The sequence below is a fragment of the Sylvia atricapilla genome, chromosome 2 (genome assembly GCF_009819655.1).
Source record: "Sylvia atricapilla isolate bSylAtr1 chromosome 2, bSylAtr1.pri, whole genome shotgun sequence".
In the NCBI taxonomy this organism is placed as follows: domain Eukaryota; kingdom Metazoa; phylum Chordata; class Aves; order Passeriformes; family Sylviidae; genus Sylvia; species Sylvia atricapilla.
The window spans coordinates 101,002,830-101,018,034 of NC_089141.1; the positions used below are offsets into that span (position 1 = coordinate 101,002,830).

The following is a 15,205-nucleotide window of genomic DNA, read 5'->3' on the forward strand; positions in this document are numbered from 1 at the left end:
TTGCAAGTGAGTTTATTGTTTCTGTGGCTTTAAGTAACACAACCTCTTTAGAAGCAGACGGCCTAGTCAGCGTGCTGGCAGGAATGTGACACAGGAGACACGAGTCTAGAGCTAAATTCGAGGAAAATTACAGTCTGCTAACCCCAGTTTAGAGTAAAAAGAAGATTCTTCTCAAAGATAGATATGTACAGCCTTTAAAGTGAAAGCCGAGTCTTGCTAACACTGGTGGGGAAACTCTTCCTGGGTCTCCAGGGAGAGGTGTTGCCAACCCTATGGGTGCTTTACTGCCCCTCACCACTTCAGCCTCACATACCTAAGTGGGAAAGCTTCTGGTGCTGCACAAAGGAATTGATTCCCATACAGCACAAAGGAATTGATTCCTTTGCTATTACTTCTTCAGGCTGAGGGAATCCTCTTTATTCCTCACATACAGATATTAAATGTCAATATCAGCAGTGTCAGAGGGAACATCTCGATGGTTTTTGCCTCAGCCTCGGCAGGAGAAGCAGGGTGATTGCAAAAGCAGGCAAAGCCACACACTGGCCAAGTCACCAGCAGGAAAATAACCCTAAGCACTATCCTCTACTTGGAGGGAGATGCCACCTACTCAGAGCAGAGGCTTCTAGGAAGGGTGTCAGAAAAGGGTGCCACAGCCATCCTAGGAGGAATCCTGCACTTGAGAAGGGTTCCTACTAAAAGACACTGTGCCACAGGGCCCAAGGGAATTGCCTCTTTTGGGGTAACTTCCAGGATGATGCATCCTGGGGAGACATAATGAGAAGAAAATGAACAGCTCCAGCAATGATGACCCACTGCAGGGACGGTGGGTTTTCACACCTGCAGCCTCCATACGATCGTGGTCCAAGCCGCAGGACAGGGAGGGCAGACGAGCACCACGCTGTAGCCGCCAAGCTCCTACCCCCATTCTGCCGGGCTGCCTTCGCTCCAGTCTGCCCCACTGCCGCACCCGCGGTGTGAGGTGGGCAAACAACAAGGTGCACCTCCTCTCCCTCTCCTCTCCCCCGCTCTCCATCCATCCCCGGGCCGCCCGCACACCGCGGGCAGATGCCGCCACCCCATCGGTGCTGCTGCCACGGCTCCTTCGGGGCGCCTGGCGACACCGTCCATCATTGCCGTTTCGCTCTCTCTCTCTTAAAAAAAAAAAAATTACTTTTCCACCCACGCAGTAATGCTTAATTCAGGAGAAATAAAACCCAACAAACCCACAGCCCGAGCGCCTGCTCGGTGCCGCCGGCCGTGCTCCCCCGCAGGCTCCCCCGCCGCCCGGCCCGCCGGGAGCAGGTGCTCGGCGCTGCCGCCGCCCCAGGCCCCCTCCCGCCGGCGGCGGCACCTTGCGAGTCATCCCGGCCCCCCCCGCCCCAGGCGGCCGTCGGGTGTCGCTTCCCATTTCACTTGGAGATATTTTCGGGTAGCAGGAGCCGCCTCGTCATTTCCGCCAGGAGAAAAAGACACCGGCGCAGCAGCCGCGGCCGCGGAGAGCCGGGGGAGCCGCCGGGCACCGCCAGAGCGGGCGGAGTCGGGCCGGTGCCTCGCTCGCCGCCGCTCGGGACCGACCTGTCGGCGGGGCCGGGAGCCGCCGCCGCTGCCCGCGGGTTCGCGGGGACGGGAGGCGTCGGAGCGTGCCGCCCCCTTCTCCCCCTGCCTCCTCCTCCTCCTCCCCCTCCTCCCCGCCGAGCCGGCAACATGAACTGAAATCCCCAGAGAGGCACAGAGGCGGCGAGCGAGCGAGCGGAGCGGAGGCAAGCGGGGATACAGTGGCTCTGTCCTCCCGCCGCCGGGATTCCGGGCAGCGCGGTCCCTCCGCCACGCACAGCCTCGCCCGGAGAGCGGTGGCCGCCCGAGCCCCGCGCCCCCGAGCCGCCCATGGCCCTCATCATGGAACCCGTCAGTAAGTGGTCGCCCAGCCAGGTCGTCGACTGGATGAAAGGTGAGGAGCGGTGCCGGGGCTGCGCGGTGCCCTCTCCCATCGCCCCCACCCCGCCCCGCCGGTGCGGGGAGCTCCGCGGCTTCCCCCGCGCCGGGATCCCGCCTCCCGGCAGCTCCGGTGCCCCCACGCTTCGGCCGGGGCTGGGAAGGGAGGCGGGAGGCCGTCGGGGCCGCGTCGCTGGGGCCGGGGGCCGCGCTGCCCCCTGCCCCGGGCTCAGAGCGGGGGCGGCGGCCGGCGATCCTCGCTGCCCGTGGAGCCGGGGAGGGCGCCGGGGGCGGAGGCGACGCTGCTGCCCGCGGGAGCGCGGGGTGCTCCCGGGCGGCGACCGCGGTGTGGCGATGGAGCCGCTCCCCAGCAGCGGAGGGACGCGGGGAGAGCGTCCGGCTGCTCCCGGGGGTCGCGGCGCGGAACGCCTCGCCAATGAAAGTTCAGCCGAACGTGCGGCGCTCGCCCGTGCCGGGGGACGGGGGGACACGGCGGCGACCTCCCGCCCGAGGAGGGGGCCGGGGTGTCCGCGGGCGGCGGGGCCGGGGGTCGGTCCGAGCCCCCGAGGGGCCGGGGCTGCCCCGCTGCCGGGAGAGGCCTCCCGCGGCCGGCCGGGGCTCCGCGCCTCGGGCGGTCACCGTCCCTGCCCGGGGGTTACACCGCAGGGTCCGTGACTGAGCGGAGCGTGGGCACTCTGCGCTCTGGCTGAGTGTGGTGTTCCGCTGCTCCGCTCGCTCACCTGTCCTCCCCTCGAATAAACGCTGATGGGAATAAAATTTGGACCTTTTGGAAACGCTCTTCTTTCATTCTGTGCGGATGCCATTCTGACATGGCTTTAATGCTGTAATGTGAAAAGGTATTTTGTTCTGTGATTTTTCTGTGTGTGTGTGTGTGTTTTTTTTTTCTTTTTTTCTTATTTTTTTTTCTTTTTTTATATTTTTGTATTAACATTAAGTTAAGCTGCAGCTGTGTTTGAAATAAATCACCATCTAGTGTTATATATCTTTTTATAAAGATAGAATGACCAGACCAGACGGGTACAAGTTTTGAACAACTGCTACATTGTGGGAGTTCTTTATAACATGCTATGTGCTACCAGTGTGACAGTTTCATCATCCTTAAAATTTCAGGCATATAGCATATGTTTTCAGTTATTCAATCATGGCATTTATAGCTGGCAAGTTATAATTTTATTTAGTAACACACATAGTTTAGCAGCTTCGGAAGCATTCTCACTCTATAGAATAGTAATCAAAATGAATGATGTAATATTTCATACCCTGAGAAATAAGTAAATATTAATAAAAATCTTGAAGGAGCTGCAGATGATCAATATTAAGAGCAAACCATTTTCAACTTCAAAATATTTTTTGCAGCAATTTAGCTTCCAACATTTTTACTTTAAAATAAAAATACTATGTAGAACTTTTTTCTAGTCAGTGTCTGAGATACCTTCCCCATAATTTAGGGAATGCATAAAAATAATAGATTCGTAGATAATGCATTTTTTAACACACCTAAAAATGGAATACATCAAATACTTTTCATGAATGACAGGTGAAGTGTGTTGCATACTCTGCTTTTGTATTACATTATTATAAAATCAGTAAGTTGAAAAGAACAGGCTAAATGGTACCATTAGAAATTGTGCTGCTGGATAAGGGTTTGTAGTTAGAAACCTGTGACTAACACTCAGAGCTGTAAATCGTTCAGAAATAATCATGTAAACTTTACAAAAAAAATAAAAAGTTACTGCAGTCATGCTCACTTTCTGGAATATGAAGCCTGCTTTTTAGTGTTTAACTTGTTTTTCTTGGCCTTAATGTTTGATTGTTTCTCTGGAGGACTTTGATTTTTACGGAGTGAACGCATATATATGTTGCTTCATGCTTCCACGTCTTCATTTTGTATTCTGTGTAGCACGTGAATCTTCACTTAGGTGGTGCAAGAAGATAAAGCACCTGCCTGTAACTCGCACTCTTGGAGGAAAACCACCCAGGTAGCCAGTCTAGTTTCAAAAGCTGAGCCTGGAAACGAGTATGACCAGTAGCTAGGGGCAGGTTTGCTCCTGCCTGATGGGTCACACCTTGCTGGGTTTGGAGGAAGGATGGTAGTGGATGAGGACAAGCGGTCTTTGCTGCGACAACTTTCTTTTCCTGACTTGTAATCTGTGGCGTTGCAAACATTGGTATTGAAATCCATGTGGAAAAGTGTTCTTCTAGTGCTTTAAGTGTGTTGTTTCCTGTAAATTCTGTTTCTGAAAGTCCCCAAAATAGCATATTTGTGTTTTAAGAGGTACCCAAGACAGTTTGAATGAGTAAAACATGGATGTGTCTGTCATGAGAGGTTTGGGAGGAGTGCAGTAGTGGTCTTTGCGTTAGCGGCAGTCAAGTCTGGTTTGCATAAATTACATTAAATTTCAAGAGAGGAGAATATTTTGCTGACTTACTGAGGGTTATTTTACAGAATTAAAAATGTTGAACTTGGTTTTAGCCTCCTCCTTGAAGTGGTTGCTATGTCATATGCCTGCTCAGACCAGCTCTGTGAAGAGAATTCTTCCGAATAGATTTCGATGTTCAAAGCAAAATCTCCTGAAAAAGGAAAATCCTACCGTTCACCATTGTTTACAGTTATCTGAAAGTAAGGGGAAATGAAACACTTTAGATTTTATTGCTCTCAGTGTTTTTGTGATGGTCTTATTGGTATGACCTGAACATTTGCAGTAAAAGGCCTCATCTGGAATTCTTTATTTAGGCAGAAGAACCATTACCTCAGTGGCATTTTGCACAGAGTAGTGATAAAGCATTGCGCCTGAAATTACAAGATGTGGGAAATGAGCATGGGGAAGGTATTTCCACTCAAAGGGGTTTGATAAAAGTGCCAAGCTCTGGGCTGGATGTCTGTGTAAGGACAGCCTCAAGACTGAGTATTCATGGAATAAATGCAGTTTCTCCAGTATTTTGTTTTTAATTCCTTGACATACATATTGTCTGTGGATCCCTGTAATGACCTAATGCCAATGCTGCTGAGCTACAGAGTTGTTCATGGAATTGGTTATACACATAAGTAACTATCTAAATTTTGATTGTGAAAATGGGTATGATAAGAAGTTGTGGACCAAAGTACCTGTTAAACTTTGCAAACGAAAGGGAAAAAGTGAGAGGAGCCTGTGTCAGTATATGATTTTTCTAGGGTGTAAAGTGAGCCTCTAACTGTCATAGAGCTGGGAAAAGCGTAGATGGATTAGCTCATCTCTCCCACAGGATGGCATATTGTACATGGAGGATAAAATGAATATTTAAATTGATTCAAACAATGTATTATTGTGCTTTTCGTATATTTAGTACTAATTTTAAAGGTCCTGTATGGATCAGTGAGATTAAAGTGTGTCAGCCACCTCCTCTGCCTCCCCTCTGGAGGACATGTGTGGATTCCACTGCCGTGTCTCAAGGCGTTGACACATTACATAGGCAAGCGTCGTCAAACATCATGGCTTTCACTCACTCAGGAGGGAAACGTGCCAGATGTGTTTTACATTTCTGAGGCTCTGAGAACACGTAAAGACACTCAGTTACTTAGCAAACATTAGCATATTTTTAACTGAGTCTTCTTATCCATCTTCTTTGGTCTGAGGTTATGGATGATTGCTGTATTTTGATAAGGGCTTGCTGCTTTTAACAATATTCTAATTTTAATCCAGTACCAGTCTTCCAATGGCAGAATCTGTTCCAAAAGGCAGTTCACCTGAAAAAAAAAATCAGTGTTACTTTATCTAACGAAGCTTAAATATTTATTTTTTGCTTGCTGAATGACAGCTCATGGGGCTTATATGAGGCTCATACAGCTTAAACTGATGTATCGATAGTCGTACTCAAGGAACTGACATCTAAGGCCTGAGGTTACCTTTGAAGGCTTCTAATGCTAAGGATTAGGGGCTTTTTACCTCTATAAAGTCTATTCTGCCAGAGTTTAAAGGATGAAGATCTTTAGAAGGACTGGGGGGAGAGAAGCAGAAATATGAACGCGCTAGCAAAGTGAAAGCAAAGTGCATAAGTTCCCCATCTGTATGATTGAATATTGCATGGGTTTGAGAACTGTTTCTGTCTGCTCTTTGTGTACCGAAGTTCATGTCCATTTTCAGTGGCGTGTGTGTTTGCAGAGTCATCACAGGCTGCCAGCAACTGTGCTCCACTTGGTCTAGTGGGAATTATGTGTTATTCATCAAGAAAATGCAACAGTTTGTGGGAATGCTCTGACACTAAATACTCCGGTACTTAATGATGATTTAAAAAAAGTATTGCCATGGGGATCCTCCTACTCCTGTTCGTGCACATGCAGAGCCCTGGGACTGCTGTGGCAGCACCCAGGTTCTGCTGCAGTTCCTGAACCACTAGTTAGCAACAGGGAAACTCATCAGTGAAGTCACAGATTCTCCCACAGTGCTGCGATCTAGCAAAGCAGTTTAGGCCTTAAAAATGTAAGGGTGAATCCTGTGTTCAGGATCACTATCAGACCAACCTCATTTTTGGCTGTGGCTTTATGTAAAGGCTGACGTGGACTGAGTTTAGGGGGGAGCTTTTTCTGGAGTGTAGGATGGACTACAGTGCTACAAAGGCATATGAGCACCTACTTCATGATAAAGAGGAGGTGTGCTTCCACAAAGGGCTTTTTTTTTTTTAGGGCTTTTAGTTTTGTCCATCATTTTTAGGTTTTCTTCTAGTGCTCTGTTAAGTTAAAGGTTCTTTCTTATGCTACTTCCCTTCACATTGATTTTGGAAGGGCCCTTAAAAATTGTAACTGTTAGAAATAATATAGTTATTTCTGAAATAGTTGTCTTAGGGAAAAAAAAAGCTGGATGAGAGTATGAAAAACACTTGGATTCTGAAACTTCGATTTCTTGTCAAGTATGTGTAGGTGACTGATGAGTGTCAGAATAGTCATCAACTTAATAGTCATTGCTGAGTGCCATATGTGGAATAGATCAAGCGTTTTACAATTTGTCAGCATTAAACTGCTATTTTCTTTCTCCAATGCAAAGCAAACTGAAATTTTACCGTATTGGAGGGTACATGTGGTACCCCATTAGCTTTGAAGTGATGCTATTAAGTGGATTTATGACTTTTACACTAATGCCTAGCAACAAAGAAAGCTGTAGAAAAATATGAAATAATGCCGTAGCTGGAGTTTGATTGTGATGAACACACCTCTTTAATTTATGGGTAGTTACCCTGTAAGAATGTAACAAGAATCTTAGTCAGACAAGGTGGGGGGACTTTTTGGAGAGTGGATTTTATACAAGGAAAGGTAGTCAAGAGTTCAAACTGCTCTATTCCAAACTTTAGTGTTTAGGACTCCAGCTTTAAAACTGAATTGAAAGCATTGCTGGAAGATCTCTCTCTGTAGTTTGTTTATTTTTCCCGTGGATCTCACACTTTTTGCTTGCCCTTCTGCCATTAGGAGTTTTAGCACTATCAATGGCCACCACATCAATAACACTGATGTGTTTTAGAGCATCTTTGCTTGTGATTAGAAAACCTCTCCTGCCATTGTTTATCAGCAGAAAATGAAACTGCAGTTGCAACTGGGATGTGTCAAAGCCTAACAGCCGGGTGTTGCCATAGCAAGGCGATGTTACATAAGCAGCCATTCTGCAAATAATTCATGCAGCCAAAATTTAAGCATAACATCAGAATTCATTTCTAAATTTATGATCTTTTTAGGAGGGAGCTTTCCTAGATGAGGTCATCTCAGTTGCTACTGAAATGAATGTGCTTAGTTATGAAGCTCTTTTAGCACTGCCCATTTACACCTTTATTTTGTTTGAACATATTGTTCTATTTCTGAAACATCTGTTAGTTTAAATATGGCCTCACAATATGTTTTCTCAAGTGGTTTTTTGCAGCAGTTTGATAAAACTCTGTATTTTGATCTTATTCAAATTTATTTGCACAGTGAAGTGTTAAACCAAGCAATTTAAAAATGCCTTTTCTGGTTAATGGGTGTCAAGAATTTTGCAAGGCAGCAATTTAGACCAGATCACTTTTCAGATGAGAGGATTGAAATATGTATGCAGATGTATTTGTAGAATCTTTGCAAGTAGTTGTCTTTAAGCCATAATAACCCAGGCAGTTTTTTATCTTCCAAACCCCAAACTGACAAATAGTCTGGCCTTTCTATCTGATCTGCAGAAGTATAGATAACCATTTAATCTCAGTTAAGTTGTTGTAGCTTTTGATTGTACTGTATTTCCCAGAGTCAAGTAGTAATATTGGATACCATTTTCCAGAGGAATAAGAAGCTGTTTCCTGAGAAATTTCTCACTGTACAGGCTTGTATTGAGAGGTATGCAACAAGGAGAAAGAGCTAATTCTTCAAGGCTTCCATTCTGTGTAACTGCTTTTTTTTTCCCCAAGAAGTTAAAATATCCTCATTAAATCATAACTGCACTGAGGATCACCTGTAGCAAACACTTACCTTCATCAGGATAACAGCTTTAGATTTTTAGATCCAAAGAAAGCAAAAATGTACTTTCACAGTTTCTGCTTAAATTATTTACTTAGTAAATATTTTAAACCTTCAGTTTAGAAGCTGAATAGTTACCAAGACAAATGCTGAAGAATAAGAGTTCTCAAATAACTTCTTAAAAATTTTAGTCTGGAAACAGGGTGTTGGGAAATTCTGAAGGGCCACATTTTCTTCATTGATCTCTTCCAGACTTTGAAGTGCATTTGCTTTCTCTAAAAAGATGAAGTAAGGACATGGAGATGAGTTGTGTTTTTTCAGAGGAAAAATTTTGGGAGCCCAATATTAGCCTCATATTATAAGAAAGTTACTGCTACACAAACCTGCTCAGAGCACTGTCAATTTCTTGTTATGAGACAGGCCTAGCAGGGCAGTTCCTCTTCAGTTTAAAATAGCTGACCATCCAAGAGCAAGCATCTGCTGCTGCTCATGTGTCCCTTTCCTGCAGCTGAAGGATGAGGGGCTGGAAGACACAGATCCGTGGGTCTGGGGCAGCCAAGATCTGGAATGCTTAACGCACATCCACTTGTATACAGATTTTTGCCCTCCCTGTGTATTTGGTTCAGCAGATATTTGGGAGACACAATAAATTTTTCTCTGAGGTTTTCAGTGCAGGCATTTCTCTTATGCAAAGGGAGTCCAGCACTGTCTATAGCAAGTCACTTTATAGTACTGGAGGCTTAAAAGTCTACCCTATTTTGTGCTACTCATCTGCCAGATAATATTATCTTGAAGAAAATAGCTGTGGATGTCATCTTGTAAGATGTTTGGCATTTCCAGCTTATCCTTTAAGTAGAAATTTAGGGCACTCGGTACCTCATGTGAAGTGGCTAGAACAGTAATTTCAAAGTGTTTGGCCTTACATGATTAACATCTGCTACAGTACCATATGGTGGGAATTTCCAAGTAAACTGTTAATTAATATCGGAGTGCACCAGAGTAAGCCTTAATTAAGCTATATTCAGCTGAAGTGAATTATTTTAATGTAGTCAGGTGCAAAGTGCTGTACTTTTGTATTGATACCTTTTTCTGTTGTGTGAAGAGGAGGGGAAAATGTTGACGAGAATTATTTGAGCCTTTAAACTGAAGGTTCAAGTAGCTTTTAAAATAAATGGTTTAGGACTTGCATCAGCATCAAGCATCTATTGATTTAAGTGGAACAGGGTCTGTATTTGGTGATGTTGAGTTGTGCTTGGATGCCGTGGTGACTCCTCCTTTAGGGTTTTGCTGGTGTGGGATGTGGGTGGTCAGAGAGTGTCCAGCAGAGCTGCTTGGGCCATTTTCACAGAGCTTCAGATATTGATGATGGGGCTGTGCCTGTGCCACTTGGTCTAGCAGCACTGGTGGAATCATACCTTCCTGTGGGAGCTGGTCAAAACAGTCTGGAGGAGTGTTGGGGTGGCAGCTAAGGTTGTCCATGAGCGTGGGTAATGCTGGGACCTCTCCTTGGCCTCTTATATTTGGAAGGATGAGCATACCCATGTTTAGAGCTGAGCAGCTGGCAGGCTCACCTCTAAAGGGCTCTTTCTTCCCACAGAGAATGATTGTAAAGAAGTTGATAACATTACTGATTTTGTTAAAGTGTAGAATTTATTTTTAGTTTGGCTAGATCCACCAGTTGCCAGTATCTACAGCTATAAATGACCTATTTTTGAATAGGATTTTTTTCCCTGCTTTCTCATCCTTCTTTCTCTCCTTTCTCTCCTGATAATCTTCACATCAATAAGAAGGTGAAGAAATCCTTCCTCTGCATATTGAGGCCAGGTAAATATAGGTGGGGCGTGCCAGTGTTGTCTGAGTAATTCACTAGATGGCATTCTTCCCTCTGAGTCAACGCTGAAACCCTTCATGGGAATGACAAGAGAACTTAGTCATTTTAGTAAGATGCCAACCTGAAATCTTGACCAGATGTGGTTACTGAAGGCTTGCTTCATAGTAGTGGGAGAGCTAGCTGCAGCACGCTAATTAAATGCCATGTTAATAATTAAAATCTTTGTAACTAGATTCCCCTCATCGATATCCATTACTGACATGCGCCTGCCTTACTTTCTATAATTGCTTTTTGGTTTTGTTGGTTACTTCTGTATAGTTGATAGTTTGGTTCACAAGGTGCAGTGCTGTTGTCCTTGTTTTGTTTCAGATTTTTCTGTGTGAAGAAATATCACACAGACAAGTAGAGGGATCTGCTGAACACAAATTAGGAGTTGCTCTCTAAAAAAACCAGCTTAGGTTGTGTACACTCAACAGTTGTGAACCTGCACTTGTCCTGCTTTGTGTACACCTTTTAAACACCAAACAAGTAACAGTTTTCTTCTTGCTTAGTTTGAGTGAAGTGTGACTGGAGGCTTTTTTGTGAGATACCCAAAAAGTATCTTCTTGAGTTTTCAGCATTGGCTGACTTCTGGCTGTCTTGTTTATTGTTGCTTTATCATCATGGATAGAACCATGTGCCCTTGGTCTCCATTTCTCTTCAGAGATCAAGAATGTCTCTTTTTGGTAGACTTTATTTTATTAGAGCTAATATGAAAAGAACCTAAACCAAATGTGTTAATGTGTTTATATTTTGGTAGTCCACTTCTACTTGTTTCCAAAATGTTCTGTAAATGCAGGATGACAAAATGGTCCTTACTACTTTTCAAGTGCTGTCAATTATTTCAAATGTTGCAGTCTTCAAATATTTTCAAATAAAAGTATGTGCTGTTTTAACCTAGAATGTGGAGGCTTAATGTTTCTTAAATTTCTTTTAAATTTTTTTGGTGTAATGTTGAGTATTGTGCCCCACAAGTCCTCTTGAAAGTACCACCAGTCTGTAATTTCAGTGTTGGAGCCTGCACTTCAAAAGCAGATGTAGTTTTTGTTGCTTCAGTTATTATTTCTTTGTATGTTTCAAACTGTCTGGATCTTAGCTGTTTAATACAGTCTGGAGTCAAAAGCCTATTTCTGGAGTCCTGATAACTGAGTCCAAGAGCACAGTGTAGTGTGAATAATTTGTCATGCTCTGCATGTGGGTATGATAGAGGTTCAACCTGGAAGTGTAATCATTACACATAAAAAAATTCCATGTAAGTGTCAATCTGAACATTTGAAGGACATAGGACAGATTGTCATTAGAAAAATAAGACTGGTCTATGATAGGACTCCTCAAGAGCAAGTAAACTCATTTTTGAAAAGAACTGGATAGTTCATAGCCTTCAAAGGATTGTCTTAATTATGATGCTTTAGCAAACTTCATTACCGAGAAAGCATTTGAATTCCTAATGAGTTATGTTGAAGCTACTATTTGCAGCTATAGAAAGTAAATGTTGTATATGTAATCATGAAGCTTCTGTATTTCCTATGATTACCATATTTTCTTGTTGGTTTGATAGGATTTTTTAATGTGCTTTTTGTTGTTGTGGGGAATTTTTTTCATAAATTTGATTTGGTGTTCCTGGTAACTACCTTGGCTTGAATAAGACAGCTGATTGAATAGTGCCAGTGAAGTGGTAGCCATCTCACAGAATCGTAGAATTGTTGGGGCTGGAAAGGACCTCTGGAGATAATCCTGCCCAGCCCCCCTGCCAAGGCAGGGTCACTTAGAAGAGGTGACACGGGAATGTGTCCAGCTGGGTTTTGGATGTCTCCAGAGCAGGAGTCTACACAACTTCCATGGGCACCCTGTAGGGTGCTCTGCTACCCTCAATGTAAAGAAGTTTTTCCTCATGTTAAGGTGGAACTTCCTGTGTCTTAGTTTATGGTCATTGCTTCTTGTCCTGTTGCTGGGCACCATTGAAAACAGTCTGGCACCATTTTCTTGGCCCTCATCTCCCTTATGGAAATGTCAGTATTTGAAAATGGTCTTGACAGTTTACCGGTGCAAGGTCTTGGGAAAAACCAAAACAAGACAAAAAATTAGTTTTCTCTGAAAATCCCATTTATTGGATAATATTTGCTAGATGAACAAAAGATTAAATCTACTGCAGAGGTCTAAAGGTAGTTTCTTTTCAGTTACTAAAATTCTACAAAGTCAGTTTACAAGGAGCTCACCAATATTTTGGTTGTTCTGTCTTTGACAGTAACCCCTTTCCTGTTATTTATTTGGGCATCTAGTTTCTCTCCTGCGTCTTATCTCTTACTGCTCAGCTCACTGTAAGCTGTGCTGAACTATCCAATTGCAAACTGGAGGTAACTAATGCTAATGAGCTGTGAATGAGTAAACCTGAACAGACTGGGCAATTAATGCCTGTTACCAGACTGTAGGGTTTCATGGGTGTTCCTGGCACCATTGCCTTCCAAACTGGGGTGCAGTGATGTGCTGTAGGTGGCTGCCTGGACATCCAGCTGCTGTGACTGTGGGACAGAGGCTTGAGTCTGCAGAATAACATGTTCTGTATGTTTTTCACCTCTGCAGATCATAGCAAATTCCTCTTTAGAGGAATGAGTGCTCTGTGTAATAGAATAACTGAAAATAGAACTTCAATATGTGACAGGTTCCTTCAAAACCCCAAAAATTAATTAAAATTTGTTTTCTAGTTCAAGAGAAGTTAAAGCTGAGTACAAACTTTGCTGCCCAGTCTGTTATTTAAAAAATATTTAAAAGAGGTTTGCTTTACAAAACGTTTGTTTTTCAATTGACAGTATATTGTAATCTGTGGTGGGAATGGTGACATTCCAGATTCAAAGGGAAAATCTTTTAACTCTTCATCTGTGCATGTACAAAGTCGGCAGGATTAAAAAAGACCTAGAAATTGTAATATTGTCATTTCAGTAGATTTTCTTACTTTGTTTGTGGTCAGCAATGTGGTGTAGGTAATTGACTTGTATTTATCTTAAGAATTAAAATTGTAAACCCTAGGCCTTTACCTTCTTGTTTCGTGCTCTGAAATACTATGAGGAGTTTCCCGCAGAATACTGTTTTGATAAATCTTACTAAATCAAACATCAAAAATTACAGTGAGACCTCTGAGGGTAAAGATTGATGTGTATTGGGGTTTAGCTCAATCCATGATAATCCATGGTAACACTGTCTATAAAATTAAAAAATTAAATAATTTCCTTTTGATAGAGTCTTTGAAAGTGTTATAGCAGGTCACAAACTTGGAACTCAAAGTTTTTGAGTTCCAAGTATCTCGGTAATGTCAAATGTTAGGACTGTACTCACTCAGAGGAAAGTGGCTTCCAGACTGCAGTAATTCAGAAATTGGCAAATAGATAGAAGTAGCTTTTTGGTTGACTTGGCTTTGGTAGATCTCAAAAAGTAATTTTAAAAATTTTTGTTCATTTGCTCTTGTTTGGTGTTTTTTGTTGTTTTTGTTGTTGTTTGATGCTCACTATTTAAGGATTTTTTTGTCACTGTGGAACCGCTCAAAATAATTAGTTTAATGGTGAAATTATGCTGTGAGTGTAGAGAAGAATTAATCCTTGTAGCTTCTATAGAAGAACACACCCTTTTTGAGTGGAATTAAGCATGCTAAGAACAATTGACTTGAACTTTTGATGGGTTCTTAAATGTGCTTCTTTTAAAGTTACCGTATGACAGATGGGGAGTAAGCTAGCTAGGAGAGGTCAGATACGGTCAGGTATAAAGAATTGTCTGCCTGATTGTTTTTTTGGGGGGATTTTTTTACCTTTTTTTTTCCTTTTCCCTTAATGACTTTTTGCTGTGACATATGTGACTTAATATTTGAGTTTGCTCTGTGCACTCTAATCCAATTGCTTTGTTTAGTCAAATGAGTGTTTTTTGTTTTGTTCTGAATTTTAGCTATTGGTTTTTGCATTAAATGTGCATATTTAATTAGGATATGTTATTAAAGATTAGATTCTCACAATGGGATGTGTGCCAGCTCATGAAATTAAGTCATGCTTGTCAGGAGATAGTAAATAATATGCTTAGGAAGGTTTAAAAGATGTCTTGCAAAACATTAGCCCCTGTAATGAGTGCAAAGTGGCAACAGAACATAAATATCAATTGTTTTTCTCCAGTGGATCTGTTTGAATATGAGTTTTCTTAATTTGAATTAAATTTTCTTTTACCAGTTTAATGAAACAAGCAAGAGGGGACGTTTGTCTTTTCAGAAACCAGTTTCCCATCCCAGAACAATGGCTTGTTTTCAATTGAAGGGGAACAATCCAGCATTCATGCAAAATCTTGTAATCTCTGTTCACTAAACCACTTTAAGAAATAAGAAACTGCTGTCCAGTGAATCTCCATTTAGCTGCTAGGATGTCTTGGATTTCCAGCTTTGCTTCCAGGATTGTCTATATTTTGTTCTTCATTTTACCCAGAATCTTTTAATAATTGTGTATGCAAGAGCTGGGAGCTTAAAGTTCCCTGTGCTCTTAAATGCCTTGAGCATCCTGGCTGGTGTGCCCAGGGTGGCATTGGCAACAACAGGATTTGGAGGCAAGGATATGTCAGTCTCCATCCTAATTTGACACGACAAAACTTCCTGCAATCATGCCCTGTGATCTTAAATTCAGGCATCTAATTTCTGTCTTCAAGTGCCTGAGTCTCTCTCCTTGGGCCTGGGCAGACTAAGTCTTCTGATAATAATATTTGCAGTGGGCTTTCCGCTGATGTTTTCAATGTTGCCCCTGGTGCTTTTGGGAAAAGGAGCAGCTGGCACAGCCCTTCTTTGGGGTGCACCTCCAGCCCAAAGCAGGAGGGGAAATGGGAACCTTATGTTGGAACGCAACTGTATGATGTGGAAAGCAGAGTCCCTTAAGTGGAGAGGAGAAAGAAGGTCTACTATGCATACACACATATTCTTA

General features: G+C 43.1%; 1 protein-coding gene across 5 annotated transcripts in view; it reads left to right on the forward strand.

Moving 5' to 3' along the window:
• The first annotated feature begins 1,400 nt into the window (after window positions 1-1,400).
• The window catches only part of CNKSR2 (connector enhancer of kinase suppressor of Ras 2), a 205,222-nt gene continuing 191,417 nt past the window's right edge, over window positions 1,401-15,205 (forward strand). For 2 of the 5 annotated variants that reach the window (XM_066313958.1, XM_066313959.1), the window contains exon 1: window positions 1,402-1,948. In XM_066313958.1, the coding sequence (XP_066170055.1) occupies window positions 1,885-1,948 (64 nt within the window). In that variant the 5' untranslated portion in view covers window positions 1,402-1,884. Of the gene's footprint in view, window positions 1,949-15,205 lie in introns of all 5 variants that reach the window. The other 3 variants (XM_066313960.1, XM_066313961.1, XM_066313957.1) reach the window with 2 other exon arrangements.